Genomic DNA, 13,115 nt, shown 5'->3' on the forward strand with positions numbered 1-13,115 from the left:
CAACAGATAGGTTTACTTGTCCTGGGCCTGCTCCTGGGCTGGCAGGGAACACCAGGGGACTGGCAGGGACAAGGAACCCACCCGCTGCTGCCATTGCTGCTGCTGTTCCTGGCTGGAGCAGGACAAGAGTGACTCTGGAACCTCTCTCACCCTGACCAGCTGGGGACAGCAGCAATGGGCAGGCAGGGAAGGGGATGTGCTGAGAATGGAGGGGGAAAGGGTAGGAGGTGGGGATTACCTGATTTTGGACCTTAAGTAAAAATAGTCCCTGCTCCTGCAGTATAGTAAAAAAGGTGGGTGCAGCTGTGGCACTGCACCCCTCTGGATTCGCCCATCTGTGACTATACATTTATTACTAAAATAAATGTAAAAATGGCATTGATTCTGTCTGTATTAGGATCCTTTTTTTCATGCTTCTGCCTGTTAGGCAAGTCTTTTGCTAGTGATGTTAAGCTCGATTCAAAGGGCATGCACTTTTTTTCAAATAGGAAGGGTCTATGTAATATTCTGTGGTTTAGCTCAGAAGAGTTCACAAGAGACTTCTCTTTGACTGGGATCAACATCAAAAATAGAAAGTTTTTAAAAGAAGTATGTTGAATTCAAAAGGTTAATTTAGTGGGGGAGGGAAATGTTTATGTAATGATGTACTTAAAATTTAGATAAGATCAGTTGAATTCCTGTTCAAAGTTAGCCTTCCTGAAATGTCAGAAGGTTGCCTTTTTGTTTAAAAATGTGCCTTTAATACATGGAACTCTTTGGAATGTCATTTAATTTAGACATTGTTGCTAGCATAACAACCGTGAGAAATAGTTTTAGTCTATATGTACAAACCTCTTCGCTGTTGTTGTGATATGTAAGAATGCAGGGGAGGGCTGGGGTGGTGTAGGGTGCTAAGGTGCATGGTTGGCAGCCCAGACTTCACAAGTTTGAGGCCATAGCAGAAGTGCTTATGGCATGGCCTGTCAGATTCCAGCAAATTTGTGAATTCTACTAAGTACTTTGTCACAAGGACATGAAAAAGAAAAGGAAGAATGCAGGCATTGGCGATGCATAGGGGGTGCACCCCGGCTGCCAACACTACTGCGGCTGCCTGTGGGAGCTCCCTACTCACTGCCACCATGCCCTCACCGCCGCCACCTGCGGGAGCTCGCTGTGCTCCCCCAGCCCCTAGGGACATGAGTTGTTCATGAATGCAGGGGATTTTTGTAGTACAGAATGATGTGTTTAATATAATAATTTCCATGTGCCATGTCTGTCATTTAAACCATGCTGCAATGAGTAGCAATAATAACATAATCTAAATGTTGTTTTCCTCTCCCTAGCAATAATGGGAGACTTTGTAAAGCTCTGTTCATAATTTGCATAACCCCTGCTTAGCAATATGCCTACCTTAAACTTAGGTTTTTCTTTTTTTCCTTTTTAAAGAAACTTGCATGGTGCAGGTGTTTGACAGATAGGCTTGTACAGCTCCAGTAATGAACAATTTAAGTGAAATCTATTTAGCATTTCCATATCAGTTTGTAGTAGACCATACTGCAAAATGGGACTGCATCATTTTTACAGTTGGCTGCTCAGGAGAGTTACAGCTGTGAGAGTACTCAGACTGAAATATGGTGCTTGGTAGTTTTTCTTTCCTGTTTAGATTAAGGCTGAAATTGTCACTGTTAGCAGAATACTAGCAAGTACATAATGCTGTAACTCACTGTGTAGCTGGCCTTCATTTTCTGTCACTGCTAGTCATTTATGTTCACAAATAGGTGCAAAGGCATAAACCTGCCCCTAATAAAAAAAAAAAAGAAAGTTTTTCATGGGATTTAATGTGTCTTATATTTACTACTACTTTTTTTCTAAGTTATGTTCATATCAGATAATGAAAGTTTCAATCCCTCCTTGTGGGAGGAACAGAGAAAACAGCGAGCCCAAGTGGCATTTGAATGTGATGAAGACAAAGATGAAAGAGAGGCACCACCCAGGGTCAGTATTCTCAACTCTGTTTTAAATTGTCATTCTTTTTTCTCTCTTCCTCTCTCTTCTGCAGCTTTGGCTGCAGAACTCTGTCTGCATTGATTAGCAATCAGCTAATTAAGTGCTGCCTCTGTGGCTTGCTTTAAATGTATGCTACCATTTAAAGAGGCAGGATTGGGCATGCTTCTAGGCAGTACATCAGGGATTGGCAGCCAGATTTAGCCCATAGACTTATTGGCTCCAGTCCGCAGACCCAGGGGGCTTTGCCTGAGCCTCACCACAGTCATATGGTGAGGGGTTTTGCCTACATGATGCAGTTGGATCAGTGGAGAGTATTGACAACAGGGTCTTCAGCCATACCACAGCTGGACAGCAAGTAGAAACAGTGGTGGCAGCAGCTGCCAGGTCCTAGAGCTCAGACCCAAACTGGGTAATTTTGTCCCACTGCTACAAAATGGTTGCCAATTGCTGCAGTAACACAATAAAGTTGTGCTTTTGGGAGCTGGGACATTCAGCTTCAGCATTCCAGCATTTATTTAAATATGCTCAAATGGCTAAATAGGTGTCCAGCACTTCTTAAAATTGCTTTATGTCCAACTCAAACCCTATTTAATATTTGTTTTAATTGTTGTTTGTTTCCATGGTTACAAAGGAGGGTAATCTGAAGAGGTATCCAACACCATATCCTGATGAACTGAAGAATATGGTCAAAACAGTTCAAACAATTGTGCATAGACTGAAAGATGAAGAAACTGCTGAAGATGTTGGCAGAGAGTCAAACAAAGAAGGCCAGCAAGTTTCAGTAAAAGACATGGGTGTAAAGGTTAGAATCAATATCTTCTTCCAGTTTTAGCAGAAATTCAAAAGTTCTGAGACATAGACTTAATCCTTCTAATTCAGCGTTTTTTCTTAAAATATTTCAATGAGAAAAATTTCAAATTAAAGAACAGAACTTTTGATATGTAGCATTTTAAAGAGCCAGCCAAATGGTTGGTTTGTGGCTGTTGCCTTCTGAGTCTAGGGAGCACTCAGCCCAGTAGAAGTTGGGCATATCACAATTAGAATTTGATCCCCATAAAGTTATCTCCAGAACCTCTAGGCATCTGTTGCCTGCTCATCGTTAAGTTGAAGCTCAGAGGACTTGGATTTTCCCCTTTCTGACCACAGTGTTTATAGGAGGAGTTAGAAAGGCAACATTAGGGAGGTATGTAGTAGATTATTTTTGGTAGATGCATGTTGAATTAGATGGGTAGTGAAGTGGAAGAACATTGTTGATAGCTGCTTATGTGTGTCAGTTTACCTGTTTCCTTGTCCAACATTTCGGATCATAATTTTAGGCATGTATTCAGTGTGCTCTGGTTGTACCATTTTTTACTTTTTTCACTCCCAACCTGGAAATACGTTAGTGAAGATGCTCCAGGGCATCCATCTACAGCCTTGTAAACGTGCTAGAGGCCAGTGTTTTGAAAGCCACTACAGAGACACACTGTGGAGCATCTTCACATGCATATTTCTGGTTTTAGAGTGTCTAAGTGGGGAGGTGAGATGTGTTTGAGAGTAGCCTGGCCAATACATGCTGCCACACCTAATGGTGTCTTAGCCCCAAAAGGACAGTAATAAAATAAGCCTATAGAAAATAAGTGTTACAATTGGATAAGAAAATGAAGCCAAGATGGTGTTTGTTTGTTTTTGCATTTGCTTCAGAGCTGAAAGTATTTTAGACCTTGAGCTGGTCAGTGCATAGTTTTCCCAAGATATAAACTGCTAGTTCTAATTTTAAAAACCCACATTAAATGTATAAACTGTTCATGGTTGTTTCCCTGATAATCTTTTGTTTTTAACTGCTGTAGACTTCAGAAACTGCTCCGGCAAAGGACAAAACAGAAGACAGAAAGCAATATTCTATGGGAAACTGTGTGCAGAAACCCACTGAACCAGAAGCTGAGCACAACACTGGAAATTCACCGATGACTGCGCATGTTAAAACCTTGAAGAACACAAAAACAATAGTCAACCATGAAGACATGCTTGAGGTACAGCATTGTGATGCACAACCCAGCAGTCAGAGCTTTGTTAGTGTCTTATCAAATTTCTTCTTCTGAAAGCTAGAAATGGAAAATTAAATTGACAGTAGCAGAAAATGTCTAACCTGTAGTGCTGTGAAACATGTACCTGCTTTTTAACAACGTAACATAGTTTTTCTCAGATATAACAATTTTTAAATGTGTTTTTATTTTTGTGCATTTCTTGTGAAACTAATTGAATTGGGATGGGGGAGGATAAAATCTGATTTAAATGTGATAAAGCCCAGTTATTTAAACAGTTCAAAATATATATCATATCTTTGTTGGAGCCACCCTTGGGAATTAGAGTCAGCTCTCTACTTTCCCACTAGCATGTTCCTCATTCTGACAAGCCACTGAAGTGGTTTCTAGAAATGTTGTTATTTTTTGAAATTTTCCTTAGAAAATATCCACAGACCTAATATTAGAGAAACATGTTGGTTGTTTAGCAATCACAGCAGCAACTGTCCAAAGCAGGTAGTATGCCAGTAACAGAAGGAGACAGCAGCTCCCAGAGGCTCAAACAGATGATGTATTAAATTCCTTATTTTCTATTGATTCCTGGAGCTTCAGTAGGTTTAGCTTAGTTCTGTCTGAATTGAGGCATTGAATTGTTGTATGCAAATAAGTTATCTAGTATAGTATTAAAATCCAGGGGGAAAGGGGAATGTGATAAAGACAGCTGATAGACTGACTGTCCCAACTACACTGAAGTGCATTTCTGTTTTGGGTGCAGAGGGAGGGGGTGGGGCAGTAAATCGTCAGTTACTCTCACAATAGGGTATTATCCTTCCTTGCTACACCCTGAGGAAATGTGGAACAGAGCTATTAGTTAGACTTTGTTAAGGAAAATGAGTTGCCCCTATAGCTTCCAACAAAATCCTGCAGGTTAGATTTCCCAAACCCAAGGGGAAAAAAAAATCCAAGTAAAAAGCCATTCAGCCTGGAAATTTCTATCTGTGGTTTCTTACCTAGGATGAGAGATTTGTGTAGTTTTTGGGCTATTCCTTTTTATAGTGGCCTCACTATTTTATTTATGGATAAAGAACATTTTGTAGTCAGTGCTAAAGCTCCCACTGACTTCAGTGTGATTTCACTCCTTGTCCTTGATAGTCTTGAATTTCTTCCATTTAAAAAAAGGACAGTGAGCAAAAAATCTGTAGTAGTTGGGAATCACGCCTTTGCCTCATATTCCCAAATCTTAAAGTAGTCCTTTAAAATCAACAAATTGAAAGCATTTATTATTTAACATCCAGAGTGTTAACATACTACTGTAAAACTTAGTCATGTATCCTGACCAGTGGTAGAATGGGGGACAGACCCAGTGGTATGGAAGATACCAGATTAATCAAGGTAGGTTCTTCTAGACTAGGGGAATTTGGGAGCAACTCTTGGGAATCTTTTCAGGGTAGGTCCACATGTGCCACTTCCTGAAATTAGCACTGCTGCACGGTTCAAGTAACTAAATTCAGTTAATGTCAGCTAGAAATGAAATATCCAACTAATATGGGAGGCAAGCATTCAATACTATGATTTGTAATATCTGCTTTCCCTGGGCTTTCTGCAGGATGACCCATTATAGAGCTGCACTTAACTTTCTTTCAACAAACCTCTTCAGAATACTGCATAAATTTGGGGTTCTTTTTGTTTCTGTTCTGTTTGCAGGAGTCAGAAGACCTTTCATCTGATGAAGAGATGAAAATAGCAGAAATGCGCCCACCATTGATAGAAACCTCTATTAACCAACCAAAAGTAGTAGCGCTTGCCAATAGCAAAAAAGGTAAGAATACAGAACAGACAAAAACAATCATACTGTTTTTATGGTTCTGCACATTTCTCTGTGACTAAAATGGTAGGTATCCATTTTTGTGAAATAAATTAAAATTAAACTACCTAAAGATGGAATTTAACAAAAGCATCTTTACCATCCAGTACAAAGAAGAAGGTAGATAAGTTCTTGTGACAAACAATGCAAGTATGGAAAAAAGCACTTCCTTATGCTAAAACTCAAGTAAGAAGTCAGAGAGAAGGGCAAGTGGTCTTGCTGGCTGAATTTATATCCTTTTAATTCTTACTTTCAGCTCAATAAAAGCAGGCTTTTCTGCTGTTGAAGCTACTCATTTTGGAAAGACTTCGATACAGTGGCAAGCAAACCAAGCAGAGAAGTTTGCTTGTTCCAAGGAAATCCTACCCCAACATTGATTTTTTGCTGTGGTGTTTCTCTTGTTTTTGTTTTAGTGCCAGTTACCTGAACCCTTACCCCCCAGCCTTATCCTGGGGAGATGCTACTTCTCAAGCTTTTCATGCAGATTTGGTTTAGTAACTGCCTGCTTGCAGATGTAAACAAAACAAAACAAAATCCCACATAAACCAAAAATGGCACTTTACACTCCATGTGCTCCCACACTGAGCCCAGTGCATCATGTTAGATGGACCTAGCTTGCCCAATGTCTGTATAGATCAGGCGCTTTAGTGGGGCTTTTTTGGTGCTTTTATCTAATTAGCTAATTGACTCAGCTTTAGATGAAAGCACCAAAAAGCCCCACTCAAACACCTGATCTATACAGATGCTCCGGAGCCGGGTTGAAGTGATGCTCTGCTTCTTCCAGTAAAGCACAGGGTTTTCCAGTAAAGCACAGTAAAGAATAATAAAGCAAGCAGCTGTTGTTTCCAAAGCCACTTTGTTCACTCTTTTCCTTTCAAAAGGAAATTTCAGGTTTTGAAAGTCAAATCTGGTTCTCTGGATGATAATTTTTCTAGCAAGGGTAACCATTTTGGAATGGCAGACCCAGATTTTGGGGACACTAAATATAAAAGGTAGGAAAAAGGAAAGGCAGCTCTTTCTGTTCTTGACATTCTCCAATACCTATCAAGTTCGTTTCCTTTTAGATACAAAGCATTTTGGATACTCTTTGTAAAGAGATGAGGTGCTCAGGACCATAGAGGGATAGTGGCATGGCTTCGTCTTGCTCTGGATCCACATGTGAAAGAATGTGGAAAGGAAAGAGGAACTTGATAATTAACTATTATATTCTTAAAGGCTCTGATGGCTGGGTGATGCACTGAGTTAAAAGTGCTTGCTTGTGGGCAAACTCTCTGTGTTTTCATCCAAAGATCTGAACAACAGCTTGACAAATTTCCTTTTGTTACCCAAATTAACCACTTGAAGCCACACTTTCAATGTAGTATAAGATAGTGTATTTATACTTGCCTACACCTGATTTATGTATGCAGGACTTTTTTTTATGTGTACATGGACATGGCTCCTTTGCCCCATGCATGCAAATCATGTTTTTTACACAATCATTAGAAGCCTGTATGCAGACGTTATGCAAGAACAAGCATGTGCAAGGTGTATATAACTTAAATTTGGCCCTGCATAGTTTTGAAGGCACTAGAAAAGTATTGGTTTACAATTAGGCATAAAAGCATTGTTCCTCTTTTGTTGCTATATTTAGAAAATTTGTTCAGCAGAACTTGAATGTATCTGGAGCACATCCCAGTAGTTTCCAAAGATTCTTATCTTTCCAAAATTTTTTTTAGCTGTTTAGCATCTATATAATGTTAGAAAACATCAATTTTGTGTGTTTCCAAATTGCAATTTCACGTTATATGAAGTTGAAAAAAGCTGATGAGGCTTGAGTAGTACATGCAGTTGATTCATTCTATAAAAATAGAAACTTAACTTGATAGATGTTTCTTGCAAAAGATTTTATAATGTAGGATTGATGCATGACCAATAAACCCAGAAAACAGTAGCAAGCTACATTTTAGTGTTAGACAAGTGCTGCATAGACTTACCCAGTTTTTCTTTAAAAAATGGGAGCCATTGCCAAAAATACATTCCTGTAAGTTATACAAACCAAAATGAACTTTGCAGAGGAACTTCATATGGTAGCTACAAGCCTGTTTAAGAGAGTATGAAGACATTAGACTTTTTTTGGTGAGAGCATTATACTGTACAAGAATACTTGATGATTTTTAAGCAGACGAGGTTCTTTGGATGTAGGTGTGGTATCTTTTATTAGACCAACTAAATAGTTGGAAAACTTGCTCTTTGCAAGCTTTCAGGTACAAACATCCTCCTTCAGGAATAGGGAGAGTCTGTCTGGTGATTTTTAAAGAAGTTCAATATGTGCATAACTAAACAAAAACATTTTATTTTAGATGACTCTAAAGATGCAGATTCCTTATCAGATGAAGCCACCCAGAACAGCAATCAGAATAACAGCAACTGTTCTTCTCCTTCTCGAATGTCAGATTCAGTTTCTCTAAATACGGACAGTAGCCAAGACACTTCACTGTGTTCTCCAGAAAAAGAAACACACACTGATGTAATTTCCAAAGTCAGGTTTGTAAAACAGTGTATAGTACTAAACAGATATTTGAAGAGATATAACAAGGAAACTTTTTGCTTGAATTTTGGGATAAAATTGTTGTTATTGACCAGTCTGAATCTTTTATTTTCATTGATTAAATAATTTAAGATACTTTCATGTTTCAAAAACTAATAAAATGGGACTCCTGAAATGTATCACAAAAGAACTTGGATTATCTTATATATTTTAAAGTAAATTTTAATATGCAAGAAACAGCTTCTGTGGTGTTAATATTAAGGAACAATAATTGGATCCTTTGAACTTCTATTTTTCTAATATATCTACAGAATACTTTCATGATGCCATTTAAGAACCTCCTATTTATGTTCACCATGATGCACAAGATCTCTGAAGCAAATTTTTATAAAATGGGTTAATGCTCTTGATACTTTTTTCAAAATGCTTTTTCTTTTTTTTCTTTCTTTTTTTAGGCAAGAAGATGAAAATTTGAATAACCTTTTGCAAAATGGAGGTGAATTAAGCATCATAGCAGAAGAAAAAATCAGTGTACAAGAGAAGATTATAAATATGACTGAATATGATTTAAGTATTGAAGAGAGATTAGTTCTAATAGAAAAAGGTGTTGATCTAAACACAGCCACTGAGGAATCTCACAAGCTAGACCAAATAAATATGAATATCAATAAATCGTCTAGTGAAGATACAGTGCAATTGCATGCTGTGGAAAGAGTAAAACCACAGGAAACAGTGTCAGTAAAGGGCTTTTTAAACAATAACATGAAAGAAAAAACTGAGTTCTTGGAAAATGGAAATAAATATCCTGTGAATAAGGTGAACGGACATTCTGAGGAAGCATCACAGCCTCCAGGGCAGGATGAATTTAAGAGAAGCACTACAGTTGATACTGATCCTTCTACTGAGATACCTCTTTCAAAGAGCACTGAAGATCTGTCTCCACAGCGAAGTGGCCAAGTGGTAAAATCTCACAGCATCACCAATATGGACACTGGTGCTCTAAAAATATGTGATATTGTTAATAACAGTGAATCCCAGCAGCCAAACTCAGTGGTAAAATTGGCATCTGCTAGCACAGATGGCAAAAATATAGTCCGAAGCAAGTCTGCCACTCTTCTTTATGACCAGCCTTTGCAGATATTTCCAGGATCATCGTCGTCATCTGATTTAGTTTCTTGTACAAAAACTGTGTTCAAGTTTGATTCAAATCACAATCCTGAAGGTGCTAATGTAGTTAGAGGACCAGTGGCAAGTGGTGCGCAGATGTTCAGTGTGCCTCAGTATAACATCCAGTATAGTAGCAGTGCAACAGCCAAAGATACCTTGTGGCCCCAAAAACAAAATACTCAAGTAGAACAAGGCAGCTTACCTCCTCAACGTCTCCCTAGGTCAGACAACACAGAAACCTCTAATTACATAAAACATTCTGCCAACATGAATTTCTCCAATCATAATAATGTTCGAGCCAGTGCTGCATATAACATTCATCAAAGGCATATGGGTGGAAGGCATATAGAAATGTGGGCCATTCCCCCAGGCGACAGACTTCTTCCAGGAGCATCCAGAAATACTCTTCAGAGACAAAGCAGTGTATCCTCCTCAGCTTGTGTGAACGTGGGTGAAACTGGACCCCCAAGACGTAACCAGATTCCTGAAGGGGACTACTTAACCTATAGAGATTTGCATTCAATAGGAAGAGCTCCAACAATGCTGTCTGGTCAACAGAGGCCTCTTTCTGCAAGAACCTATAGCATTGATGGTCCAAATGTATCCAGGCCTCAAAGTGCTCGCCCTTCAGTGACTGAAATACCAGAGAGAACTATGTCAGTTAGTGACTTCAATTATTCAAGGACTAGTCCCTCAAAAAGATCAAACCCAAGGGTTAATTCTGAACATTCGTTATTAGATCCTCCAGGAAAAAGTAAAGTCCCTCATGATTGGAGGGAACAGGTGCTGCGACACATTGAGGCTAAAAAGCTAGAAAAGGTAAACCTCTAATTCTTTTCTTTTCATTTTTCTGTCATCCTGTATCATGAAAATAAGCTGTATAACCTGTATTTTGAATTCTTATTTTCACTTTGCAATTAATACTTGCTCAGAAGCTTCCTAAAAGGGACACTTTTCCCAAAAAATATAGGTAATTATGAATTTAAATATGCTGAACATCTGAGAAAAATAATTCAATAACTGATTTATTAGCCCATTTTTTGCAAACAAAGGAAAACAGACCCTTTGTTTTCACAGCTTCCACCAAGCCAGAATGCAGACAGCTCTAAGTGACTTGGGTTACTTGATTTTTATTGATGTGTGATTATTTAAAGATTCATATTTAGTAAAGTATTCCCCTCACGCTGCTTTCTATTTTCCTCGTGCTTTGGGAGATTTTTTTTTTTCCATCAAAAATAATACTATATGGGATAACTGAAAAGTTAAAGCTTGTGCAGTGTCAGACACACATGAGCCCCAAAGACATAAGGCGTTTATACACGTGCTCTGTATGGAGGGGGGAGGTGCACTTTAATTAGAGCGGCTCCAAGAGCTTCTCTAATTAAAGTGCCCAGAGCGTCTTGTGTATCAGCTTCCCTGCACTGAAAAATGGTGGGGATGCTAATATACAAGATGCTGGAGTCTGCTGGAGCACGGTAATTATCATGCTCCAGCAGACTCAATTAATAAAGTCTGCTCCGACACGCTGTAATTACAGCTCATTGGACCAGCCTCGCTCCATGTATATAGGCACCCATACATAGTGGATACTGATCTAAACTCCAGTTTTGGAACTGAAGGAACACTTGTTAACTTGAGACTAGAGCATTTAGCTCTCTTGTTCATTAAGTCTCTGCAGATGTTACTTTGTTTAACTACCAGTTATGAAGGGATTCTTAATATGCATGGAACCGCTTTTTGGTTGCTTTCTGTACAAAATAGAAACAAGTTGATTGTCATGTTGACTGGTTACATATCATCAACAGATTTTAAGTGAGTGCAGAGTAAGGTCATCTTCCATGTTACCCAGCATTTAGCCGTCTTGGGTAGAAGTTTTGGGCTCAAGACAGAATGTCATTGCCATGTTGCAAGTGCACATTTCTTGTCCCTGAAAATATACTTGCAGGGGGGCACTGCCAGCCAGAGGTATCATTCTATTTGCATAGGATGACGGGGTCTGCTGGGTAATGATCATTATGTTTTGAGATAACATCAAAACTGCAACACTATTTCCCATGACCAAGAAGCTTAATTTTTGTGATTCCCTACTTGCAGGATTAAGTGTAGATTATGGTTATATACTTTATCTGGGAAAGTGTCTGAGGTCTGACATCACAGATTTTAAGGATCTTACAACAGTGAAGGGATGGGGAGGAATGTTCTAGAAACTAAGGACTATTGCCACATATTGCTCTAACTGTAATATACACTTTTTATTTTGTCTTCTGTACATACATTATACCAGGGGTGGACAAAATGCAATCTGTGGGCTGGATGCAGCCTGCCAGGCCATTCTATCTGGCCCGTGGGGACCCTAAAAAATTTAGAAAATGAATAGGTTTATCTGCCCCTAGCTGCCTGTCATGCAGCCCTCAATGGCTTGCCGAAACTAAGTAAGTGGCCCTCCACCCAAAATAATTGCCTGCCCCTGCATTAAACAAAAGGAACAAACCTAACTCTTCCTGAGGAAAACAGTACATTGCATTTGCAATGTGTTTACCTATGTGATTTACTTCTTGGGAATAGTTTTAACAGAGTGAGTTGCGTTTGAAAACTGTTAAGCACTGTTTAAAATACTGAAAGGCACTCAGATGCTCTGATTTTGAGGATGTACAATAACAGTATAAGAGCTGCCATACTGGGTCAGACCAGAGGTTCATGTAGCCCTGGGGTTCTCAACCTTTTTCTTCCTGAGGGTCCCCACCCCAGCATGCATGGTCCTGGGTGCAGCAAACAGGACTTGGTGGGGGGCAGCCCTGGGTCCCCACTTATCTGAGCAGCAGCACGGAGCCTCACCCACCTGACCACAACATTGGCTACAAGATGGAGGCTGTGGGATGGAGCGGCAGGGGCCCACCCCTGCTGCTGCCCTGCCCCACCTCTTCCTCAGCACTTGCCTCTGCCCCAGGAAGTTCAGATGGCTCCTCCCCAAGCCAGGCAGATCCTCTGAAACCTGCTTGCGGACCCCGAGTTGAGAACCACTGATCTAGCCCACCATTCTGTACCTGATAGTGGCATAGAGTGGATGCCAAGGGGAAGAGTATTTATGCAGGGTCTGCCTAAACTGTCCCTTGCCCCTCTATTTGTTGGGTATGTGCATCTAAGGTTATTGTTTCCTACATGTATTTGCCAGTTGCCCGTTCACTCAGATATACAACACCTTTTGCAGTTCTTAACAGTTAGGTTTGGTTTTTAACATGCTGGATAACAGGGTGGCATCCACAAGTTTAGCCATCTATTTACGCCCCCTTTCCAAATCATTTATGAATATAAATCTATGTAGAAGAGAAGCTTGCTATCCCTTTCATGTGCGTCTCATCCCTTTTCTCAGCATGTTAAAGCAACACCTTAGATTGTTTTTCTCTCATTAGAATGGTATGGCACAATTCTTCTTGGATCCTTCATTCTTATGCTTTCCTCCCACCAGCCTGTTGTAGCTCATGGTAGAATGCTTTTGTTTATTTTTCTATAAAATTTAAGTGTCTCTCTTTCTCTTCTTTTTTAAAAATAATGCCTTTATAAATTT

At 39.6% G+C, this 13,115-nt stretch overlaps 1 protein-coding gene across 1 annotated transcript in view; it reads left to right on the plus strand.

The window, feature by feature from the left end:
• ERBIN (erbb2 interacting protein) overlaps window positions 1-13,115 on the plus strand; it is a 182,687-nt gene that overhangs the window by 125,615 nt on the left and 43,957 nt on the right. Inside the window, exons 17-22 of the mRNA XM_014524730.2 lie at window positions 1,853-1,974; window positions 2,618-2,788; window positions 3,816-3,998; window positions 5,694-5,808; window positions 8,196-8,379; window positions 8,839-10,369. Coding sequence (XP_014380216.1) covers window positions 1,853-1,974; window positions 2,618-2,788; window positions 3,816-3,998; window positions 5,694-5,808; window positions 8,196-8,379; window positions 8,839-10,369 — 2,306 coding nt within the window. The remainder of the gene's footprint in view (window positions 1-1,852; window positions 1,975-2,617; window positions 2,789-3,815; window positions 3,999-5,693; window positions 5,809-8,195; window positions 8,380-8,838; window positions 10,370-13,115) is intronic.

This window comes from Alligator sinensis, unplaced genomic scaffold (assembly GCF_000455745.1).
Source record: "Alligator sinensis unplaced genomic scaffold, ASM45574v1 scaffold1510_1, whole genome shotgun sequence".
Lineage (NCBI taxonomy): Eukaryota > Metazoa > Chordata > Crocodylia > Alligatoridae > Alligator > Alligator sinensis.